A 17,137-nucleotide genomic window follows, 5' to 3' on the forward strand; every position below is an offset into this window, starting at 1 on the left:
TAGGCAGGTGGTCATAATGTTATTGCTTATTGGTGTATATTGCATTTAATAGGGTTATAGTTCATATATTATGCCATACCAGTTGTAAAGCTATTGGTATAAAATGTAACTAAATAACATTTCATGTATTAAAATTACTCACCTTGCTGCTAGTAACCTCATTTTCATTTAGACTTTCATTTCCAAGTCCTGAATTATCAGCATCAATAAGATTGTCCACAGGGATATTCTGATTTGCCTTTAGGAAGGTAAATTCACTTTCACTTGAATCTAAAGCCACACACACATTGTAAGAGTATGGCATTGGCAATGTCCCCTTACTATACTGAGAGAGCATACTTGGATCGACTTGTGTATATAAATGTGTCCCAAAGTTCTCAGAAGACTTCAGTTCTTTGCATTTTGAGATAAATGCTAACATAATAGTAAGAATAAAAAATAATGAAATCAATACTAAAGCGATTATTAAGTATATTTGCAAATCAGGTTTAGAATCTATATTGCTTAATTGGTCATTGAGTTTTGGAAGCATCTGTTGAAAATTATCTGCCACGATGAAGGTTAAAGTAACTGTAGATGATAATGATGGAAATCCATTGTCCTTCACCAGAACCACTACCTTATGCTTCATTATATCATCCTTCTGAAAAGTACTTGATATCCTAATTTCCCCTGTGTGTTGACTAATCCTGAAGTGAGATGGTTCTGATACTTGTATGAAATTATAAGAAAGCCAAGCATTGTGTCCAGAGTCAGCATCTACTGCAACAACCTTTGTTACTAAAGAATTTTGTTCAGAATACAAAGGAACCATCTCAAACAAAGATGAGCTACCACTGTCTGGTGATGGGTACAAGATCTTAGGTGGATTATCATTTAGATCCACAATATGAATTACTAATGTTGCATTGTTTGTTAGACATGGGGATCCACTATCTTTAGCAGTTATTTGTATTACAAACTCCTTGTGATGCTCATAATCAAATGATCGCTGTGCGTAGAGGACACCTGTCTCTATGTTAATGGAAAGATAGGAGGATACTAATAAGTCTTCTGTATTTTTGCTGGACATCGAATAAATTACTTTAGCATTGTCTCCAATGTCCCGATCAACAGCTTGTATTCTGTATATTGAGATTCCAGGTAAATTATTTTCTGGCACATAGGCTGAATAAGTAGATTTTATAAATACTGGAGGATTGTCATTGACATCTGATATATCCAATCTGATTGTATTTTTACTGGAGAGTGGTAGAGATCCTCGGTCAGTGGCTAAAATTGTGATGTTATAACTTGATACATGTTCTCTATCCATGTTCCCTGTGGTAACAATTCTGTAATAGCTTTCTGATGATAACCAAAGTTCAAAAGGTACTTCTCCCAAAATCTGACAGTCAACTTCTCCATTTGCTTCAGAGTCATGATCATGAACTTCAATCAATGCTATCACTGTGCCAGGTGATGAATCCTCAGGAATTGGGCTAGATAGCATTGTAATAGATATCTCAGGCGCATTGTCATTTTCATCTAATATTTCAATTAATACCTGGCAATGGGCAACAAGGCCACCCCCATCCTTTGCTTGTATAGACATTTCATAATGTCTTGTTGTCTCAAAGTCCAAAACTAAGTTAGTTTTAATTTCCCCTTTTGTTGGATGGATAGTAAACATATCTATAATGCCTTTTCCAGAATTAATTCCAAAGGAATATGTAATCTGTGAGTTGATGCCTTCATCTTGGTCTGTTGCATTCACATAAAGCACAGTAGAATTTCTTGGAGTATTTTCACTTATGCTTACTTTATAGACTTCTTGTGTAAATATAGGGAAATTATCATTGGCATCAGATACAATAATTCTTATTACAACAGTGCCAGATCTTGCAGGGTTTCCTCCATCTATTGCTGTTAAAATTAAGTCATGACTACTTTGTGTCTCACGATCTAAAGGTTTCTCTAAGACAAGCTCTGGAAATTTAATGCCATCAGTTCTGGTCTTTTCATTTAATATAAAATGCTGATTATCACTTAGCTTGTATGCCTGTACAGAATTAATGCCAATATCTGGATCCACTGCATTTTCTAAAGCAAACTTTGTTCCAGTTAAACTGAGTTCAATCATTTCTAATTGAATGGTTTCATGAAAAAATCTGGGAGTGTTATCATTTATATCCTGAATTTCAATGTTGACCTTAAATACATTTAAGGGATTTGCAACCACAGCATCAAAATTTAAAAAACAGGTAGCTGATGTTGCACACAGTATCTCTCTATCTATCCTGTCCTTAATATACAAGTTTCCATTTTCCACATTTACATAAAAATATTTTTCTGATACTCGTGAAACAATATGAAATCTTCGAAAAACAAGCTGCTTAATATCTAATCCAAGGTCTTTTGCAATATTTGATATAGCAGTATCTTTTCTTATTTCTTCAGCAATAGAATAATGAAGCTGACCAGAGACTGATTGACAAAACCAATAAAAAACAATGAGAAATATTACTTGCCAGTGTAATCCTTTGTATTTCATACAATCCCTTATCTTGATATCAGCCATTCTCATGATCTTACAATGTTCAGGGCAGTTTGTGGTGGACTGTTAAATCCCCTTTTAGATGAAAATGTTGAAATACATTGTCTTCTGTTTGTGGATGAAGCAAAAATGGCTGTATTTTTTCTTACAGGTCGGTAGTGTGTGTTAGTAATTGAAATATCAGAGGATCACTAGCTCCACGTTTTCTCCTTATGGTAAACAGCGGCGCCCAGAGGTAAAAATGTGGAACTGCACTATTGAGAAAATCATTTTAGAGTATCCAGTATTTAGAATAATTAAACTGTATTCTTAGTGAAAAGTACATTTAAAACTAAATCATCCTGTCTGAAGTAATAAAATAAAAATGTGCTGTACTAAAATGCAAACTTACTTACACACTACAAGTTAAGATCAGCTCTACATGGCATTATGCATGGTTTTAAATGCAAATCTGAAATCTCACAGCACTTAAAGAATTCTTTCCTTTAGCATTTAGATAAATAAATTAATATAAAAGCAACAAATACCTATGCCTGTTTGTACTTTTATTTTTTCTTTCTTCTTTATTTTTATTTGTATTTTTGGATATATGTCCACACCATGTTCTCCACTAACTCTTAAGTTTACAGTTATCTAAGCAAAAACATGACTTCCAGTCATGATATCAATTCTCCTACAGATAGTAAATATGTATGGCAAAACATTCAGCACATACCATCTAAGCTCCTTCCAGGATTTGAAAAAAATGACTGTGCATCTGAGATGAATTTTTTTGACATATTAGCAACAAGTAAAGCAAGCAAGTAAAAAATACAATTAGAATAATGGTATGTGGTTTTCCACAAAGCAATTTAGGTTTCTTGATTGGTATGGTTTGAGGTAATAAAAATAAAGTTTGGGACATATGGTGAAAAGTATCTGCAACAATACAAGTTGAGGTAACTGAAGCTGATAGAGAGTTGGCTCTCTATCCAATATATCCAATCCGATTGTCTTCTTACTAGTAAGTGAAGGTGATCCTATAATCAGTGGCTAGAATTGTGATGTTATAACTTGATTTTTCCTCCCTATCCAAGTAACCAGGGGTGTCGCTAAAGGGGGGCAAGGGGGGCAAGATGGCACAGGCAGGGTGTATATGGAACAAAGATGGCACAGGCCGGGCTGTTTGGGGACAAAGTTGACTTGTGCTGTGCTATATGGGGACAAAGATGGCAAATCTTATGCGTGTTATCTGGGTGCTGGTCAGGTTCTATGTGGGCGGTGTGGACGCCAGGGCTGGCTTTGGGGTGTGCAACCTGTGATGTGTGCCTGTAATTTAGAGGGTTTTAAATATACCTTTAATGCTGTGTTTTTTTATGTGAATTCCAATTGATCTATACCTGCAAAGCTGGGTTTTTGTATTATTCTGTAGATCCATATCTATATATTTCCATACATTATTTATGTATACCTGCAAATACAGGATTTGTATGCCTGATTCTGTTTATTTGATATATACATTCAGTGCTGAGATCACAAGTGAATTTCAGTTGATCTATACATGCACAGCTTGGTTTGTGTGTTAATGTGTTGATCTATACCTGCTATCGGCAGCAGGGACTAATATTAATATATATCGGCAACTGGGGCTAATATTAATATATATGGGCAGCTGGGGCATCAATACACAAGGGGCAAAAACACTAAGGGGGGTATAAATGACAATGCAGTGTGAAAAATCCATCCTGATGTAGACGTAAATTGTGTCCTGCTGTTTCTGTGTTTTTGGTTATCAGTGTAGCAGAGCCTGTCCTGGGGTATGTGTGTATAGGTGTGGGTGTGGCAGAGCCTGTCCTGGTGTCTTTGTTCGGTTGTCAGTGTGGCAGAGCCTGTCCTAGGGTGTGTGTTTGGGTGTCAGTGTGTCAGAGCCTGTCCTGGTGTGTGTGTGTTTGGATGTGGTTGTGGCAGAGCCTGTCCTGATGTGTGTGGGTGTCTGTGTGGCAGAGCCTGTCCTGGTGTGTGTGTGTTTGGGTGTCGGTGTGGCAGAGCCTGTCCTGGTGTGTGTCTGGGTGTCGGTGTGACAGAGCCTGTGTTGGTGTGTGTGTGTTTGGTCATCTGTTTCCTGGCACTTAACTTACAGTAGGAATTATTTAATTTATATTTATCCAGAGATAAAATGCCCTCCTGAAGTTGTAGTGAACGTTCAAGGCCCTGAAATCATTTAGTGGAAAAGTTAAGGTATTGTGTTATTTACGCTATAATATTTATTTCAAGGATTAGTCGCACTCAATTCAGGCTTCCCATGATGAATGATCAAGTATTATTTTAGTCCAATAACAAAAGTATAATTCCATAGCACATTACTTTTGGCAATATATATATATATATATATATATATATATATATATATATATATATAGTTTTTTCAGTGGTATGATTTAATGGTGGAAATTATGAATGCCCCGCCAGTTTGACTGTGGTATCTTGTGTGCCCCCCCTATATATTGTTTCTAGAGTCGCCACTGCAAGTAATTTCTGGTAATTATTCTGTAATAGCTTTCTAATGATAATAAATGGTAACAAAATTCTATAAGCAACTTCTCCATATTGTTGAAACACGAGTAAGAGCCTTGGTCAGTGCTACCACAGGTGCTAAATCTTTGGGAACAGGAGCAGAGAGTATTGTAATGAGGCATTAACATTTCCATCTCATATTTCAGTTACTACCTTTGTTGTAAGATAATGCCCCAATATGAATATATGATCTGAGAGTTGATACGATCATCTTGGTCTGTTGCATCTACACAAACAACTGTAGAGTTGCTTTCACATATGCTTACTTTACACTGCGTGCACAAATATTAGGCAAGTTGTATTTTTGAGGATTCGATTTATTTTTGAAAAACTACAGTGCTCTCCATCAATCCAAAATGTTAAGAAACCTTAAACCTGAATATTTAAGAAAGTAAAAGTGAGGCTTGGGCTTTATTAGGAAAATATGTGTGCACAATTATTGTGCAAACATTAGTATGCAGAATTATTATGCAACTAAACAAAAAAACTTGTTTAAAACGTGTTTATTTTCATCTATAAAAGTGAGAATACTAAACAAACTCAAAATTTACAAATTAACATTTGTGAAATTTCCAAAAATAAATCAGTGACCAATATAGCCACTCTTATTTTCAATACAGTCATAAGCCTTCCATTCATAGAGTCTGTCAGGTTCTTGATCTGTTGACGATCAACATTTTGTGCAGCAGCAACCACAGTCTCCCAGACAGTATTCAGAGAGGTGTACTGTTTTTCTTCAGTGTCTATCATTTAAGAGGGGCTGTCAGGATCCTACCTGACTCCACCGGGTACCCGCATCTTCAGCTGCATATGTCACAGACCTGCAGGCCACATCCCTCTGTTGCAGCCGCAAGCGCCGGGACGAGTGGGATGACCCCCCGGGTCCTGTTGTCCAACACTGCTGTGGGCAGCCAGGGAGGCGGGGTTAGGAGGTGACGGACAATCACTAGTACTGGAGGGGGGAAGGATGGGTTTTGGGAGGAGTTACAGCTTTGCGGGCTATTTAAACATGCAGCCCTGTACATTCATTACTTGGTTGTTCAAGTTCCTTGCCGTATCCCCTACCCTTACTGCTGAACATTGGTATTTTGGATTACATGGACTTTTGACCCTTGGCTGGCTTTCTGGACTTTGATTAACCCTTTTATTACTGCATTGTACATGGTGCCTCTCTGCGCTGTGCTCCGACCCCGACATACCCCGACAGGGGCCCACAAGTTCTCAATAGGGTTTAGCTCAGGTAAGGAAGGGGGCCCATGTCATTATTTTTTCACCTTTACGGCCCTTTCTGGCTAGCCACGCAGTGGAGTACTTCGAAGCATGAGATGGAGCATTGTCGTTCACAAAAGTAATGGTCTTCTTGAAAGATGCAGACTTTTTCTTCTACCTCTGCCTTCTAATAACTAGCAGTAGGTTTGGGAGTTGAGTTTGAGTCCATCTTCAACCTGAAAATGTCCAACTAGCTCATCTTTGATAATACCAGCCCATACCATTACCCCTTCTCTACCTTGCTGGAGTGGAGCTCTGTGCCCGTTACTGACCCAGCTGCGGGCTCATCTCACCAGTCTATAAAACCTTTGAAAAATCTGTCATCAGATATTTCTTGGCCCAGTCTTGATGTTCCAACTTTTGCGTCTTGTTCAGCGGTTTTCAGGTTTCCGCCTTCCATACTGTGGCCATGTCCCTGAGCACTCAACACTTCTGGACGCTCCACGAAGGTTGCAGTTCTGGAATATGACAGCAATGGAGGATAATAGGTTCCTGGTAGCTAAATGTTTGAGTCATCTCAATTCTCTGGCAGTTAATTTGCATCTTTTATTCTTAACACGTTTCTTGCGACCCTGATCTGCAACAAAACGTTTGATGGTTCTATGATCGCGCCACAATATCTTAGCAATTTTTGACTTTTCAGAGTCAGCTAAATCTCTTTTTCTGCCCATGAGAAAATGAAGCTGCCTAATAATTATGCCTTGACCTAGGGTGTTCATCTCCTTAGGCCACTCCCTCCCTTATGCTTGAATCCAGAATGCAGGTTTATACAGCTTGGAGTTGGAAAACATGCATAATTAATGATATGGTTAAAATACTCACTTGCCTAACAATTGTGCACACATCATTGACATCAAACATAATAATAAAAAGTTCCTTTGTGTTGTGTTATATGGAGGAATCTACTGGTATTGGGCTACCATTCAAAACACAGACGAGGGAAAATGTTCTGAATTAACTGGCTTACATAAAAATCCATAGTATGACTAGTAGTAGTAGTACTATTTACATTGTAGCTTATATGTTTGTTTTTAAAAGTACAATCAATGTGAAAGGATTACCGTATTGGCTTGAATATAGGCCGCACTTTTTCCCCCCACTTTACGTCTTTAAAGTGGGGGAGCGGCCTATATTCGGGGTCTAGCGCCCGACGCCCGGGACATGCAGTCCCGGGCGCCGGGCAGGCAGCGGGGTTAGGATACAGATCCCCCACAGCGGTGCAGGGGACCTGCATCCTACTCTCCGATACGCTCAGACAGCCTCCCCTGCCAGCACTTTCCACGGGGGGGTGCCGGCACAGGAGGTTGTCTAAGCGCATCGTGCGGACGGTCACCGGCTGCGGAGGTTGTTTACCCGCATAGCCACAGCCGGTGACCGTCCGCACGATGCCTTTTACCTCTGCCCCCAAGACTTACCAGAGCAGACTCTCGGGTGTCTTGCGGGGGCGGCGGGGGACATCTATGCAATACGCGTATACAACTTCCGGTGCCGGCACTCAGCGGATGTGCCGGCACCGGAAGTTGTATACGTGTATTGCATAGATGTCCCCCGCCGCCACCGCAAGACACCCGGGAGTCTGCTCTGGTAAGTCGGGGGGGGCAGAGTGGCAGCATATCTCGGGGGGGTGGAGGACAGTGGCAGCATATCTCGGGGGGGGAGACAGTGGCAGCATATCTCGGGGGGGTGGACAGTGACAGCATATCTCGGGGGGGAGAGTGGCAGCATATCTCGGGGGGGGAGACAGAGTGGCAGCATGTTTTTTGGGTGCTTTTTTAAAAAAGTACCAAACTTTTAGGGTGCGGCCTATATACGGGGGCGGCCTATATCTGGAACCAATACGGTATATATGCATAATATGTATACTGTATGTTAGCATTATAAAACATTAAACTTAAATAGTTTAGAATGGCTCACCTGCTCAAGATTATTCAAAGTTGAATTTTCTTTTAAACTTTCATTTCCGAGTCCAGAGTCATCAGCATCAATAAGATTTTCTACAGGGACATTTTGATTTGGCTTTAGGAAAGTAAATTCACTTTCACTTGAGTCCAGAGCCACACAAACATTGTATGTGTATGGCAAAGGCAAAGTTCCATTGTTATATTGGGAAAGTACTCTGGGATCTACTTGAGAATATATATTTGACCCAAATTCAGGAGAACGTTTTAGCTCTTTGCATTTTGGTATAAGTGTCAACATGATAGTTAAAACAAAAAATAAGGAAATCAGCACCAGAGCAATTACCAGAAACATATGCAAATAAGACTTAGAATCCTCATTATTGTGTTGATTATTGATTGCAGGGGATATCTGCTGAAAATTATTTGTAACAATGAAGCTCAATGTAGCTGTTGCAGAGAGAGAGGGGACTCCATTGTCCTTCACCAGAACCACTAGTTTGTGTTTTAACATATCTTTCTCCTGAAAAGAGCGTGATGTCCTGATTTCACCAGTGTGTTGACTGATGCTAAAGAAGGATGGTTCTGATACTTGTGTGAAATGATAAGAGAGCCAAGCATTGTGTCCGGAGTCAGCATCCATAGCAACCACCTTAGTTATTAAAGAACCTTCTTCTGTGGCCAAAAGGACAACTTCAAAAAATGTGGACCCACTACTTTCTGGTGATGGGTAGAGAATTTTTGGTGAGTTATCATTCTGATCCACAATATGAATTATTAATGTTGCATTACTACTAAGACGTGGGAAGCCACGGTCTGTAGCATTTATTTTGATTTGAAACTCCTTGTACTGCTCATAATCAAATGACCGCTGAGCATAGATAACTCCAGTCTCTATGTTAATGGAAAGGTAAGAGGATACAGAAAAGTCCTCAGTATAGTTATTGGACATTGAATAAATTAGTTTTGCATTGTCTCCAGCATCCAGATCATGGGCCTGTATAGTATATATTGATGCTCCTGGTACGTTGTTTTCCAGGATATATGCATGATAAATTGTTTTTAGAAAAACTGGCGGGTTGTCATTAATATCTGATATATCCAGTCTGATAATTTTCTTATTAGTAAGTGGAGGTGATCCTCTATCAGTGGCTAGCATTGTGATGTTGTAACTTGATATTTTCTCTCTATCCAAGGAAGTCGAGATAACAATACTATAGTAGCTTTCTGATGATAGCAAAAGTTCAAATGGTACACTTTCTACAATTCGACAGTCAACTTCTCCATTTTTTCCAGAGTCATGATCATGGACTTCAATTAGGGCTACAACAGTGCCATGTGCGGAATCCTCAGGAATAGGCGTAGATAGCATGGCAATAGATATCTCAGGTGCATTGTCATTTTCATCTAGTACTTCAATTAACACCTTGGAATGGCCAACACGACCACCGCCATCCTTTGCTTCTACAGATAATTCATAATGTGTTGATGTCTCAAAGTCTAAATTCCTATTAGTTCTGATTTCCCCAGTTGTAGGATTCATATTAAATGCATGTGTCTGAAGACCATTTCCAGATGTTTTGCCAAAAGAATATGTGATCTGTGCATTGATACCTTCATCTTCATCGGTTGCATTTATAAAAAGCACAGTAGAGTTGACTATTGTATTTTCACTCACAATCACTCTGTATACTTCTTGAGAAAATATAGGAAAATTATCATTGGAATCAGAAACAATAATTTTTATAAGAACTGTTCCAGATCGGATGGGGTTTCCTCCATCTAGAGCGGTTAAAATTAATTCATGAATATGTTGTGTCTCGCGATCTAAGGGTTTCTCTAAAATAAGTTCTGGGAATTTACTACCATCAGATCTGATTGTTTCACTTAGTGAAAAATGCTGATTATCACCGAGCTTGTAAGTTTGTACAGAATTTATACCAATATCTGGATCCTCTGCATTTTGTAAAATAAACTTTGTTCCAGTTAAACTGAGTTCAATTATTTCTAATTTAATGGTTTCATGAAAAAATCTGGGAGAGTTATCATTAATATCCTGGATCTCTATGTTGATTTTAAACACATTCAAAGGATTTGCAACCACTGCATCAAAGGTAAGGAAGCAGGTAATTGCCGTTCCACAGAGTATCTCTCTATCTATCCTATCCTTAACATACAAATTTCCATTTTCCAAATTGACATAAAAATATTTTTCTGAAACACGTGATGTAATATGAAATCTTCTAAATGAGAGCTGCTTAATATCCAACCCAAGATCTTTGGCAATATTTGCTATAACAGAGTCTTTCTTCATTTCTTCAGCTATGGAATAATGAAGCTGACAATAGACAGAATGACAAAGATGATATAAGAAGAAAAATACTACTTGCCATCTGATTGCCTTGCATTTTCCTGAATCCATGTTTCTTATCCCAGTCATTCTCAATATAACAGATTCCCCAGAACTGCTTCCTTTTAAAGTATTTCAAATCCAACAGAGAAAAGTATATGAAATTCTAAATGCACTTTTGCAAGGAAAAAACCCCCCCAGATATATATATCTTGTGCTCTCTTTGATAGAGAAGCCAAGATGGTCGCATTTCTTTTTCCAGATCTGTAATTTGTGTGTGTTAGTGATACCAGTGAATTTCAAGCTCTACATTCTTCACCTTGTTGGTGAACAGCGGCGCTCAGAGGCGTAAATGTGGAACTACATGAACTGATTAAGATTTTTACCCACTTCAAGTATTTACTGTAAATAAACCAAATATCCAATGAACATTTTAAAAATATCAAAAATGAATTCATCAAATTAATCATATTTAAAGGTCTATAAACCTAATAATAATTTTAATTATAATCCTATTTTTTTAACGGAATCACACTTACATCTTTCTGTATAAATACAAGAAAGCCCCAAACCAGCCTAAATCCAAGCATGGATTTGTTGCACTAAATATGAAGACAAATTGTAATGTAATCTGTGTTTAAAGTATCTAAAATTATTAGAAAATGATTACTTTACATATCTGATTTTTCTTAATTGGCACTAATATTTGTATGATGTATCTTCCAAAACATTCCACTGCTTTTAAAGACATTTTTACTCAAGTGATAATTATTTTTAGTCCACAACCTTTAAATTTCCATATCTGCCACCTAAATTGAGTGACATGCATGCATTACTTTATTCCCTAGGGTCTAACTTTTTCTGGGACCTCCAAGTCCAAGAAGAATCTAGTTAGTTCCATTCTAGTACTGCTCATGTCAAACGAGACAAAAACCTAATCAAATCACTGAGCATTAATATAGAATATAGGCAAACAACAGTGAAATTTTGATAATATCAGATACTGTATATGACATGTCACCCCCCCCCCCCCCGGTTGTATCATAAAATAACAAACAAAATTAAGTTTGTTGATAATCTTGATATTTGAATGATGGCAAGATCCTTAACACACGTATCACAGCGGCATTTTAACAAGCGTCGCTCAATGTGACCCCTAACACTGGCTCTACCCACTTTGGCTGGGGGGTAGAGCTCAGTGATGTATATCAACACAATGTTATATGGCCCCTTAGTGGTAGCACTACAACTTGCAGAAAAGAAGACAGGCTTCAGGAAAGGTAAGGTAAACTGTAATTAAGTGAGATTGGATGGGTTTGAGTGTACGTCCATACCTATATGCAAATTAAATGTGGGGAAAAATGGGGTTACTTAGCTGCATTCAGATATCTCCATACAAACAAGAGAAAATGAAAATACATAATTGACTGATGATAGGGCTATGCATATCAAAATGCATAGCCCTATCACCACAAAAACCTCATATATAAGAATAGTATTTTAGGCGCTGGTTTAATATACTTGACAATATCATATCTGGGAACTCTCTGGTTTCACCTGGAGACTAAAGGTGCCTTTTCCAGGCCTCACCTTCGTGTCACCACCCACTGACGTCAACGGGACCTCCTGCTCACAACCCACAAGGGGGTCTCTGGGTAACTGAAGCCAGAGAGTTCCCAGGTATGGACAAATATATGCTTCCACAAATAAATTACTGTGTATTTCAATTATTCTAGTGTGTCCGAGAATGCCACACTAATGAGATTGCATTAGTTTTTGTTTGTGGAAAGCTGTTGAACAACTCCCCACTGACAAAAGCTTTTATATAAATTCTATTATAATTATTGATTACTTGTTTGGTATTTAATGCACTTATATTGCATTTAATAGGGCTGTATTCAATAGTATGTGTTACCAGTTGTATAGCTATTGGTATAATATCTAACTCAATAACAATAACTCAAGTATTAAAATTACTCACCTTGCTGCTAGTAACCTCATTTTCATTGAGACTTTCATTTCCAAGTCCTGAATTATCAGCATCAATAAGATTGTCCACAGGGATATTCTGATTTGTCTTTAGGAAGGTAAATTCACTTTCACTTGAGTCTAAAGCCACACAAACATTGTAAGAGTATGGCATTGACAGTGTCCCATTACTATACTGAGAGAGCATACTTGGATCGACTTGTGTATATAAATTTGTCCCAAAGTTCTGAGAAGACTTCAGTTCTTTGCATTTTGAGATAAATGCTAACATAATAGTAAGAATAAAAAATAATGAAATCAATACTAAAGCGATTATTAAGTATATTTGCAAATCAGGTTTAGAATCTATATTGCTTAATTGGTCATTGAGTTTTGGAAGCATCTGTTGAAAATTATCTGCCACGATGAAGGTTAAAGTAACTGTAGATGATAATGATGGAAATCCATTGTCCTTCACCAGAACCACTACCTTATGCTTCATTATATCATCCTCCTGAAAGGTACTTGATATCCTAATTTCACCTGTGTGTTGACTAATCCTGAAGTGAGATGGTTCTGATACTTGTATGAAATTATAAGAAAGCCAAGCATTGTGTCCGGAGTCAGCATCTACTGCAACAACCTTTGTTACTAAAGAATCTTGTTCAGAATGCAAAGGAACCATCTCAAACAAAGATGAGCTACCGCTGTCTGGTGACGGGTACAAGATCTTAGGTGGATTATCATTTAGATCCACAATATGAATTATTAATGTTGCATTGTTTGTTAGACATGGGGATCCACTATCCTTAGCAGTTATTTGTATTACAAACTTCTTGTCCTGCTCATAATCAAATGATCGCTGTGCGTAGAGGACACCTGTCTCTATGTTAATGGAAAGATAGGAGGATACTGATAAGTCTTCTGTATTTTTGCTGGACATTGAATAAATTACTTTAGCATTGTCTCCAATGTCCCGATCAACAGCTTGTATTCTGTATATTGAGATTCCAGGTAAATTATTTTCTGGCACATAGGCTGAATAAGTAGATTTTATAAATACTGGAGGATTGTCATTGACATCTGATATATCCAATCTGATTGTATTTTTACTGGAGAGTGGTAGAGATCCTCGGTCAGTGGCTAAAATTGTGATGTTATAACTTGATACATTTTCTCTATCCATGTTCCCTGTGGTAACAATTCTGTAATAGCTTTCTGATGATAACAAAAGTTTAAAGGGTACTTCTCCCAAAATCTGACAGTCAACTTCTCCATTTGCTTCAGAGTCATGGTCATGAACTTCAATCAATGCTATCACTGTGCCAAGTGATGAATCCTCAGGAATTGGGCTAGATAGCATTGTAATAGAAATCTCAGGCGCATTGTCATTTTCATCTAATATTTCAATTAATACCTGGCAATGGGCAACAAGGCCACCCCCATCCTTTGCTTGTATAGACATTTCATAATGCCTTGTTGTCTCAAAGTCCAAAGCTACATTAGTTTTAATTTCCCCTTTTGTTGGATCAATAGTAAACATATCTATAATGCTTTTTCCGTAATTCATTCTAAAGGAATATGTAATCTGTGAGTTGATGCCTTCATCTTGGTCTGTAGCATTCACATAAAGCACAGTAGAATTTCTTGGAGTATTTTCAATTATGCTTACTTTATAGACTTCTTGTGTAAATATAGGGAAATTATCATTGACATCAGATACAATAATTCTTATTACAACAGTTCCAGATCTAGCAGGGTTTCCTCCATCTATTGCTGTTAAGATTAATTCATGACTACTTTGTGTCTCACGATCTAAAGGTTTCTCTAGGACAAGCTCTGGAAATTTAATGCCATCAGTTCTGGTCTTTTCATTTAATATAAAATGCTGATTATCACTCAGCTTGTATGCCTGTACAGAATTAATGCCAATATCTAGATCCATTGCATTTTCTAAGGCAAACTTTGTTCCAGTTAAACTGAGTTCAATCATTTCTAATTGAATGGTTTCATGAAAAAATCTGGGAGAATTATCATTTATATCCTGAATTTCAATGTTGACCTTAAATACATTTAAGGGATTTGCAACCACAGCATCAAAATTTAAAAAACAGGTAGCTGATGTTGCACACAGTATCTCTCTATCTATCCTGTCCTTAATATACAAGTTTCCATTCTCTACATTAACATAAAAATATTTTTCTGATACTCGTGAAACAATATGGAATCTTCGAAAAACAAGCTGCTTAATATCTAATCCAAGGTCTTTTGCAATATTTGATATAGCAGTATCTTTTCTTATTTCTTCAGCAATAGAATAATGAAGCTGACCAGAGACTGATTGACAAAACCAATAAAAAAACAAGAGAAATATTACTTGCCAGTGTAATCCTTTGTATTTCATACAATCCCTTGTCTTGATATCAGCCATTCTCATGATCTTACAATGTTCAGGGCAGTTTGTGGTGGACTGTTAAATCACTTTTTTAGATGAAAATGTTGAAATACATTGTCCTCTGTTTGTGGATGAAGCAAAAATGGCTGTATTTTTTTCTTACAGGTCGGTAGTGTGTGTTAGTAATTGAAATATCAGTGGATCACTAGCTCCATGTTTTCTCCTTATGGTAAACAGCGGCACCCAGAGGTAAAAATGTGGAACTGCACTATTCAGAACATCTTTTTAGAGTATCCAGTATTTAGAATAATTAAACTGTATTCTTAGTGAAAAGTACTTTTAAAACTAAATCATTCTGTCTGAAGTAAGAAAATAAAAATGTGCTTTACAAAAAAAAAGAATACATTATAGCAATATCAATGTATTAGTCCAAATATCTCTTACACACTTTAAGTTAACATGGCATTATGAATGGTTGTAAATGTAAATCTGAAATCTGAATGCACTTAAGGCATGCTTTCCTTTAGCATTTACAGAAATGGATTACTATGAAATCAACACATGTCTATGCCTGTATGTACTTTTAGTTTTTCTACTTTCTTTACAATTTATCATCTACTATTTTTGTATATGTATTCACCCTAAGTGTTCCACTAATGCTTAATTTTACAGTTATCTAAGCCAAAGAAAACCTCCCAGTAATAACATAAAATAATAGAAACCAACCAGGGTCAAGCAGTGCAACTGAGAAAGAAAACTAATCCTAGTTCCTCAGGATATAGAGGCCTGGTAAGTTAAATAAAAACTATAATAAAAATATTTCTCAAAGTTTGCTTAATTTACACAGCACATCTTCACAAATTATTTTTCAGCTAATAAATTATGTTAAACAACAAAACTTACATATAAGGCTAAAAACCATATAGGTACATATACCATATATAACCATACATGTTTATAGCTTATGGTGCTTATGATATTTGTTTTATATCCAATGTTTCTTTTTTTATAATCACTGATAAATTACATTTAATTGCATTCCTAGTGTAAATACCATGACATTGAGTTACTGTTGGTCATCAACAAGGCATTTCCGTCGCTCACTGGATATTTTCTCTATTTCGGACCATACTCTGTAAACCCTAGAGATGGTTGTGCGTAAAAATCCCAGCCTATCTGGCACCAACAACCATGCCAAGTTCAAAGTCACTTAAATCCCCTTTCTTCCCCATTCTGATGCTTGGTTTGAACTTCAGCAAGTTGTCTTGACCATGTCTACACGCCTAAATTGATTGCTGCCATGTGATTGGCTGATTAGCTATTTCTGTTAACAAGCGATTTAGTTCTTGTCAATGGCAGCTTGGATGCGATCACCAGTAGTCCCAAAGGTAGGATTAATAATGGGAACAATGGCACCATATTTCAATCCTTGAAAAGGGGGTTAATTGTGCATATTATACCTGAGATTTGTGTGTGTGTGGTGTGTCAAGTAATAAATCACTCTAATTATTAAACACCATACACTTCCAGTCATAGTTTATCACATATAACAGTAACAAAGATCCAACATTCATGCAGTTATATACATACTGTATTCAATTCATTAGCGTTCATATACACATCGAGAATGTTCAAGATAAAATTAAGGTTTTATCATTAGGATGGTTGTATACTCTAACATCAGTGTGTGTGTGCAAGGTTTCATTTGTACAATGTAGTAAATGTAAATTGTGCATTCAGCTATAAGTTTTATTTCTTACCAAACTGTATCTTTTAGAACTACCTACCTGATTGTTTTTTGCCAAACTGTCTTTCAGACTTTCATTATCAAGTCCTGATTCATCGGCATCAATTAGATTGTCCACGGGTACATTTTGATTTGTTTTTAGAAAAGTAAATTCACTTTCACTTGAATCCAAAGCAACACAAACATCATATGAGTATGGAAGAGCCAAAGTCCCGTTGTTGCATTGGGAAAAAATCCTAGGATCTACTGGAGTATACAGATTAGGCCCAAATGGGGGAGAAGTTTTTAGTTCTTTGCATTTTGTGATAACTGCTATCATAATAGTTAGAATAAAAAATAAAGAAATAAGCACCAGAGCAATAACCAAATACATCTGCAAATTAGATGTCGGCTCTTCTTTGTTAAATGGATCGTTGAGTTT

At 37.1% G+C, this 17,137-nt stretch overlaps 1 protein-coding gene across 1 annotated transcript in view; it reads right to left on the minus strand.

The window, feature by feature from the left end:
- LOC149287363 (protocadherin Fat 4-like) overlaps positions 1 to 15,005 on the minus strand; it is a 31,134-nt gene extending 16,129 nt beyond the window's left edge. The window contains exons 1-4 of the mRNA XM_089493044.1: positions 12,588 to 15,005; positions 8,273 to 10,594; positions 5,295 to 5,361; positions 143 to 2,466 (exon numbers count right to left, since the gene is read on the minus strand). Coding sequence (XP_089349170.1) covers positions 143 to 2,466; positions 5,295 to 5,361; positions 8,273 to 10,594; positions 12,588 to 15,005 — 7,131 coding nt within the window. The remainder of the gene's footprint in view (positions 1 to 142; positions 2,467 to 5,294; positions 5,362 to 8,272; positions 10,595 to 12,587) is intronic.
- Between the last annotated feature and the right edge of the window lie 2,132 nt (positions 15,006 to 17,137).

The sequence above is a fragment of the Sceloporus occidentalis genome, unplaced genomic scaffold, assembly GCF_023333645.1.
Source record: "Sceloporus occidentalis isolate IW3139 unplaced genomic scaffold, rSceOcc1.0.p SCAF_62, whole genome shotgun sequence".
Taxonomy (NCBI): Eukaryota; Metazoa; Chordata; class Lepidosauria; order Squamata; family Phrynosomatidae; genus Sceloporus; species Sceloporus occidentalis.